This window comes from Filicampus tigris, chromosome 10 (assembly GCF_054856515.1).
Source record: "Filicampus tigris isolate MCC_2025a chromosome 10, RoL_Ftig_1.0, whole genome shotgun sequence".
Taxonomy (NCBI): Eukaryota; Metazoa; Chordata; class Actinopteri; order Syngnathiformes; family Syngnathidae; genus Filicampus; species Filicampus tigris.
The window spans coordinates 509,717-519,040 of record NC_141226.1 but is presented as its reverse complement, the minus strand read 5'-3'; the positions used below and the strand labels follow the sequence as shown (position 1 = coordinate 519,040).

General features: G+C 36.4%; 1 protein-coding gene across 3 annotated transcripts in view; it reads right to left on the bottom strand.

Moving 5' to 3' along the window:
• Nucleotides 1–6,528: 6,528 nt before the first annotated feature.
• The window catches only part of atg10 (ATG10 autophagy related 10 homolog (S. cerevisiae)), a 52,301-nt gene continuing 49,505 nt past the window's right edge, over nt 6,529–9,324 (bottom strand). For 2 of the 3 annotated variants that reach the window (XM_086042263.1, XM_086042262.1), the window contains one exon: nt 6,529–8,226. In XM_086042263.1, coding sequence (XP_085898389.1) covers nt 8,091–8,226 — 136 coding nt within the window. In that variant the 3' untranslated portion in view covers nt 6,529–8,090. The remainder of the gene's footprint in view (nt 8,227–9,324) is intronic. The other variant, XM_086042264.1, reaches the window with a different exon arrangement.

The window sequence follows — 9,324 nt, the reverse complement described above, 5'->3', positions numbered from 1 at the left end:
CAGATTATTTTATCATGAATGGCTTAGAATAAATGTTCTGAATGGTCACAAGGTTGATCCATTTGTCACAAACATGTTATTCACGTTCGAGCACCTGTTTTGTCACAAACATGTAATTCACTTTCGAGCACCTGTTTTGTCACAAATATGTTATTCCCTTTGAATACAATGTACTTGTTGATCCCTAGATAATGAAGGGTTTGCTAAAGTTAGTCTATAATTAAGTGAGCCAAAAAGAGCCGTTTACAAAGAATGATCAAACCGACGCAGACTTTCGGGAAGATGATGGAAAAACACTGGCTGATTACCTCATCAAACCACTGAGAAAAACAACCTTGACGCATGCGTGATTAGCTGAAGGGACAACGCCTAAACCATGTTTTTCTCAGTAGAAAAGTTTAAACACATGCGCAGTTAATGTAAGAACCTCCCAAAAACCAAGGACTATAAAAAGGGAAGCCACCAAGGCTCCAGGTTCCTCCTACCGCGGATACAAGAAGATGCAAGGAGATAATTTGGCATTTTTCTCGGGACACTTTTCTAACTCCCAAGCAAGAAGGATTATTTCTCCTCCTTTTTGGACATATCCAAATCACTGCTTCAATAAGGTAACTGAATAGAATTCACTTTATATCGCGCGCTTAAGAAATCGGCCAGTCGAGCATTTGAGTGTCTTACTTCCCAATAGTTCCTTATTTTAATCAGGTTTGGGGCGATACAGATTTGATCACTCTTGAGAGCTCACTTAAATTAAGACTACTATTTAATCATTTTTATTCCCTTTGTATATACATATATATATATATATATATATATATACATATATACGTATATATATATATATATACGTGTATATATATATACATATATATACACGTATACGTATCGTATATATATACATATATATATATATATATATACACATATATATACACGTGTATATACATATATATATATACATATATACGTATATATATATACATATATACGTATATATATATACATATATACGTATACGTATATATATATATATACGTGTATATATATATACGTGTATATATATATACATATATATACGTGTATATATATATATATATATATATATATACATATATATACGTGTATATATATATACATATATATACGTATATATATATATATATATATATATATATATATATACACACGTGTATATATACGTATATATATATGCATATACGTATATATATACGTATACGTATATATATACGTATACGTGTATATATATATATGTATATATTTATACACGTATACGTATATATATACGTATACGTGTATATATATATATATATATATATATATGTATACATATATGTATGTATATATATATGTATATATACATATATATGTATATGTATATATATATGTATATATGTATGTGTATATGTATATGTGTATATGTATATGTGTATATGTATATGTGTATATGTGTATATATATATATGTATATATATATGTATATATATATATATGTATATATATATATGTATATATATATATATATATATATATATATATATATATATATATATATATGTATGTATTTGTGTGCGTGTTTAAATGTGATGTCATTTTCAGTTGACACAAAGTGACAAAATGGCCGCCCCCTGGGATGGCTAAAAACGGGTGGATTTTGCTGCTTAACTCATATTCAACAAACACAATATTAATCAGAATGCTGTGTTTAGACTACTGAAGACCCATAGAACATATTATTGCAAAGAATTTTTTGGGGTTGACTTCTATTTTAAAGGGAATGGGAGCCGCTTTGATTGGCGGTGAATCAAGTCGGCTGTGTTCATGTCCACAACAGCGCAAGCCGCTCTTTTTTATATCTGCCAGTTTGCATGCTTTTTGAAATAACACGCTTCAACGCAGATTGACGTGGCTCACCATGCCAGACTTGCACTGGTTACGAAAAATGTATTGACAAGTAAGGTCAGTGTGTTTGCTAGATGGAAGAAGTACTTCGAGGAGTGAGGAACATTTAAGAGACAGAAGGACACAGGAGGGGGAAACAGATGGTCGGCCAGATTTGAAAAGATGGAAGTGAGGAAAGCTCTGAGGAGGATGAAGAGAGGAAAGGCTGTTGGTCTTGATGACATACTGGTGGAGGAATTGGAAGCACCTAGAGAAGATGGCAGTAGATTTTCTGACAAGGTTTTTCAACAGGAGTCTTAGAGTATGTGAAGGTGCCACAGGGATGGAGAATCTTTTTAGTGATGTTGAATGCAAGGGCATGCAGTATAGTATGAAAGTGAGCCAAATTAAGAAAGAGAAGTAGCAAGAGAAGGTGGGGGTTCTGTGGCATGCTGAGGTGCCCTGTCTGTATTGCACCATGTCAGTTGAAGGGCTTTTTCTATTATCTGCAAATGTCCTGTAGAGAGAAACCTGCTGACTACAGGAAGATCCTTTCAGTGGGTCAAAGACGCGTTTCCTGCAGGCTGCCTGAGCTTGTTACAAACTGAAGGGCTGATAACATCGGAAAGTAAACTGGTGTGAAAATTGATTACTGAAAAGTGGTGGAATACAGACTACAAATAGTCTGATGAGGAGAATAATGGACTATACTGGCAATGCATGCGATGACAACTGCATTTTCTAAAGAATCTCTGCTGTCTTACAAAGTCTCTGGTGATGGTGAGAAAATTGTTCAGTCTTGGGTGATAGTAACAACACGTCTAAATATGCCTGTGTAAATACACAAGGTAAATTCCTTTCACAGCCAAGCAATGAATTACAGTTGAGAGACATTTGATTTAATCCCCATTTGGGAAATGCCAATGCTGTTATATAAAGTCACCAATTTGTAATTCATGGAAAAAAAACTTCTCAATTTTTGTTTTATCATTGCTAAACACAAATATATAAGGATCATATCAGAATTGGGAGAACATTTTCAGCCCCTCCACACCACCACCATAACATTTCAAATAATCAATGCACAAAATACAGACACATGCCCTTGTTGTGTAAATTGTGGTTGTCCTAAAACAAAATGCAATGCAATGCTATGCTGTTGTAAAAGTGATTACTAAATATTATTTAAAATAACAAGTAGCTCTTGAGCAACCGTCTAAAGAGCTTCTCGTTGCTCCTTCATGATGACCAACTTAAGTATCTTTGGCCTAACAGCATAATTACCTAAGACATTTTTAGGTTACCGTCACAATATCAATGGAAAATAACAATGTGCTTGTTTAAAGATGTGTTTCTTTATGTTTGTATGGAATCTCAGTCATCTAGGTCATTTTAATCCACAAAGGTTCCATCAAGGCAACTGGACAGTTGTTCAATTTAGCATGGGTTTTTTTTTTTTTGTCTAGTTTTCCAAAAATATTAAAATAACTTGGGGAACTACACTTTTTCTTTAAGGTATCAAATATAACAATCTAGACCTAAATGTTAAGTCTTCACTTATTTTTTTTCATTTTTTTATGTTTTCAGGCACAATGAAGGGTGTCACTCAAAGAAACGCAACCCTGTGATTGGCATTATGAGAAACATATATTCATATCAAAGTTTTTTCTTTTATTTAAGAGACAAGTTTGTTTGTCTGTTTTTTACCAGTTAGGATTGCAGCTAATAGAACTAACATATATCTTCTATCATCTTGAGCAAAAACGTCAATATCATTGATTTGCAACCCTGACATTGGCGAGAAGTATTACACAATTATTCAAATAAAGTTTAGCTTTTTTTTTTTTTAGCAATGGTTTTAACGGTGGCGGCACGGTGGTCGACTGGTTAGCAAGTCCGCCTCACAGTTCAGAGGTCGTGGGTTCGATCCCGGCTCCGGAATCCCTGTGTGGAGTTTGCATGTTCTCCCCGTGCCTGCGTGGGTTTTCTCCGGGTACTCCGGTTTCCTCCCACATTCCAAAAACATGCATGGTGAGTTGATTGGACACTCTAAATTGCCCCTAGGTGTGATTGCGAGTGCGGATGTTTGTCTCTGTGTGCCCTGCGATTGGCTGGCAACCAATTCAGTGTGTCCCCTGCCTACTGCCCAAAGACAGCTGGGATAGGCTCCAGCACGCCCCGCGACCCTTGTGAGGATAAGCGGTACAGATAATGGATGGATGGATGGGTTTTAACGGCCATTTTTGGAGGTGGTTGAGTATCTGTAACGGGGTTGTGCCAAACACAGTAAATTATAAATGACAAATAGCCTATAATATCATTGAAAGAATACAATTGATGGTTGAACAGGAGAAATCAAATTACATGATAGCCATCATGTAATTTGATTTGATACTACCTGTTTTTCATGAGGATCTTAACATTGTAATTAAATGGCCCATTTTCCAAAAATGATGGTGGCTAAAATTGTCCACTCACTCTGAAATTACCCATAAATGTCAACCTATTTTCCCAGTTTGGCTTCAAATGAAAGTGTTTTATTTCCGTCCTTGTTTAATTAATTAAAAATGTCGAGTGTAGGTTACAGCAGTGTTTTTCAAACACCTGTGTGCTGTGGGAAATTATCTAATTTGTGTGCCTGTGCGGTCTAGCACATGGCAGCGTAGTACTCTTCCATACCAGTAGGTAGCAGCAGCAAGTAGATAATTGTCTTTGTTTAGAGAATTACTGACACATGGATGCAGCGACATGGATAGCAGGATGATGGTGACAGTGATGGATATGTTTTTTGAAGAGGAAAACTGCTGACTCTGAACTGGACAAAATCCGGACGCAGATGAAGGCCCTAGTATGAGTGGAGGTCAAAAGAAAGCAAAAATGTCCAATAGAGATAATTCCTATTCAAGACGTTATAATATAACGTCATTCTCCAATGTTAAAAAATGCTTATATAAACAATATACCACCAATTGTCCCCCACCTACTGCCCAAAGACAGCTGGGATAGGCTCCAGCACGTGAGGATATGCAGTATAGACAATGGATGGATAAACAATATAACACTTACATCATTAAAATAAGCTATTTTTTCACAATTTCAGCTGGTGGTGTGCCGCGGAATTTTTTTCAATGAAAGAAATGTGCCTTGACTCAAAAAATTTGAAAAACATCAGGTAATAGGTACTGCGCCATGCATAGGCATTTTTTAATTGATAAACATCACCATCTATTGGTCTCTAGCACACTACACACTACATTGACTGTTTCTGCTCATTTCAAGTTTAACCCTTACATTGTGTTGGGGTCAAAATTGACCCGTTTTCAAATTCAGGTACGTAAACAGCACCATTTGCTTTTTTGTACTGGAACGAGGCTTCATTTAATCCTCTGACAAGTATTTTAACGCAAAAAAACACTTTTTTCCCCCAGCATTATTAATAAAATCTAAAGGTCTAAAAAAAGTGACATTTGTGGGGTTATGTAGAGAATACTGGCTGTTTAAAAGCTGTCGGCACGCACGCACGCACACGCATACCCACACCCGCGCACGCACACACACAGTTTTTTTATGTTCAGTTTATGGTCATTTGCACTTGCAATTCTGATGAAAACTAAGTTGTTTTTATGAAAAGGAATTTACTTTTTGTCTTTATCCTAGCATAACTCTATATGGGTCATTTTTGACCCCTAACACCACAGATGTCATTATTGTTAATTATTTCAAATAATTAAATAAAACAACAACAAAAAAAAATCTAAGAATGTTTTGGGTAGGTGTACTCTAATATTAGTTTAAAACATGGATAATATAATTACTCATTTTATCACTACAGGAAACATAATTTGTGAATCTAAACAGTTTTTGTAATTGAAAAAGAGTGGTATATTGTAAGATAAAAGGTCTGGGGAGCCCAAAAACAATTTAAAACAATATTTCCATGGATATGAATACACACTTAAGTTAGCGAGTTGAACAATATTGAATGATAGCGTTTTTACAATTTTTTAGGCTGAGTTAAAATTTTCAAATTTGACCTGCAAATGGTAAAGATGTGGACAGCTTTCTCACATATTACAAAGGTCCACTACTGGCGGCACAATACATACAGTACTTATTCGTGTGCTGGATAGGGAGGTAGGTGCACTGCCAGTAAATGCATGCAACTAAAAGGTGACTACCATGCATCCATGAGACCTTGCTTCCCAGTTCAATATGGCAAGCTGGAACAATGATGAATAAAAATAGCGTTAAATAGAAATGTTTTGTGCATTGGGAAAGCTTAGTTATTTAGGAATGCTGAAGAAAAACTATTTAATCACAATACTCTGAGATTATATGATATCTATAGAAAAAAAAATATAGCAAAGTTTTCACTAATCACTAAATATTTATTATAAACAGTTTGGTTCATAAAAAAAATACTTTACTATGCAAAGCTCTTAGGAGTCCACAAGAGTTTGTTGCATCATTTTCATAGTACATTTGTCACTTTGACATTAAACAGTAAATTTTAAGATAGTTTGAATGTTGTAAATTTAAAAAAATAACCAATAATGTTAAATGTTTAATCATTACAACATAACATACATACAACATTTACAATAGAAATAATTGCATAAAATCCCAAAATACATTTGGATAATATAAAGGCTTTATTGTCCCTGATTAGTGGATGTCACCAAATACAGTTTTCATATGGCAAAAATACTTAATACCACTAGCTGGTTAGAGTAAGAGGGGGCTAGAGCTAGGCTAGGACTAGATTTTAAAAAATGAAACAAGTTAATCTGTAAGAAGTTATGTCATGTGGGCCCAACATATTTGACGGAGGCGACCTAAGAATCCAGTTTATGCGGCCCACAGACGCTACATGAGGGGGAGCCCTCCAAGGCTTCTAAGGACCCAGCCTGCGAATTGTACTTCGGAGAAGGCTGCCTAAGAATTTCGACAGAGCCACAGTGTGGTCGTGGCCGCATGTTGCTGTTCCCTGTTCGAAAGAAATATGTTATTTGGTTGGCTGGTAGCGTCACATGGGGGGCTATGCCGGCTAGACGCAGGGATGATGCAGAAAACCGCTACAGCTCAAGCTACAGCTTAATGTTGCCCATTGAAGGCATCTGAAAACAGATACCCATGTTTATTTGACCCGTTTGCGTTCACCCAAAAAGCAGAGAGAAGCAGAGGGAGGAATCATTTTCCAGGACAACTCGAGCTTTTCCAGGACATTTTACAATTTCCCCTCATTTTCCATGTCAGGAAAATTGGTCAATTATTTTCCAGGTTTTCTAAGACGCGTGGGAACCCTGACAGTTACCTGAGCTCCTGAGGTTAATGACAGCAGACAGATGCAAAACATGGGGTAAGGTGATTTAAGTGCACGTTGTGCTATTGTGTCGCAGTGTAATTGGCTCTTATGCTAGGTTTACACCGCAGGGAAATGCAACGCAGATAGGATTTTTTTTTGCACATGCAAACTGTATTAGATTTTTTACAACAGTCTGAAGGGCTCAATTCCGACTTTTTTCAAATGTGACCTGCGCCACACTCATATGTGGTCCTAGTTTGGATATGTATCAGATTTTTTTAAATGCGACAGCTGTCTGGACCGCCCGGTTGCATATAACCGACATTGATGTCATCCGGAGCCCAAAATGGGCTCTGCGTGGGCGGAGGGAGGTGCTGGCAGCGGGGATATCAAATCTGCAAAGTTGTTTGGAGGAACAGTATTGACTTTATATTTGACATTACTTTAATCCCACTAAAAACATGAAACATAAAGTGGACATTTATGGTGATAGTAGTAATTCAGCCAAGGTTCAGATCGATTCATTTTTTACGTGCGGTTATGACGTGACGTCTCCATGAAATGATATTGAAAAGCCTCACCTCATCATTTCCTCCAAATACTGTATTTCTACCTCCTACCTAATTGCTCCACTGTAGAAATGCCCCTACACACTGCACAGACATTTACTTACGGAAACACTACGTCATGAGTGACGTTTTGTCCCTTCTGCACATGAGGGACACTTTGCCGACGCAGATGCTCATATACCAGGCAGACCGAGGACGCATTTATAATGTAATATGAATTCTTACACAAAAAAGTTCTTTTTTTTTTTTTTTTTTCCAGAAATCCTTATTGAGCATGAAGACCTGCGGCGTGAACCTTGACTAAATGACCTCCACAATCAAGATGGTGAAGAGGGGTGCAGAGAAGCTTCAGGCTGTGTGGGAGGAGGCTGGAGGGCGGAGTACTTCAGGGAAACGTCCAAACCCACCAGGGGGCCTACCACGCTGAGCCATGTCAAAATGTAGTTCACTTGCCTACACATGCAAACATACAAATGCACAAAAACATAAAATCAAGTATGTAACATATATATAAACATATATATATATATATATATATATATATATATATAAACATATATATATATATATATATATATATATTAGGGTGTAACGGTACGCTAAATCACATTTCAGTTCAATTTTTTGGAAACTTCGGTTCTTTTTTTAAAATATGTTTATTTTGAAAAAATGACAAGTAAATGGTCCATGTTTTTTAAGAAAAAAAAATAAAAGCGAACCATTCTGGTGATATTCTAAGACATTACACCAGAATAAAAAATACACTAACAATAAAGGTCTCTTGATTTTGTAAATTATTAAGACACTGAAATCTTTAAACACTCAGCAGCAACAGCCTATGACACATTAAGTATTCAAGTTGTCATTACAGTAAATATTCACTTTTTGTGATGAAAAAAATACAATAACAGTTACAATTATTGCTAACTGTATTAAAACTCTTTTTATAATGAAATACAGTAACTTTAAAGTCTTTATGAACTTATTAACACTTTTTTTTCATTGAAATCTTTGGATGTCCATCCATCCATTATCGATACCGCTTATCCTCACAAAGGTCGCGGGGCGTGCTGGAGCCTATCCCAGCTGTCTTCGGGCAGTAGGTAGGGGACACCCTGAATTGGTTGCCAGCCAATCGCAGGGCACACAGAGACAAACACCCGCACTCACAACCACACTTAGGGGCAATTTAGAGTGTCCAATCAACTTACCATGCATGTTTTTGGAATGTGGGAGGAAACCGGAGTACCCGGAGAAAACCCACGCAGGCACGGGGAGAACATGCAAACTCCAAACAGGGAAGCTGGGGCTGGGATCGAACCCACGACCTCTGAACTGTGAGGCGGACGTGCTAACCAGTCGACCACTGTGCCGCCCTATTTGTAACTTATTGTATGTATTTTTAAAGTGTATAGATGTACTGTAATGACAACTTGTCTTTAACTTGAATACCTAGGTGTGTCATAGGCTGTTGCTGCTGAGTGTTTAAAGATTTCAGTGTCTTAATAATTTACAAAATTAAGAGATCTTTATTGTTAGTGTATTTTTTAT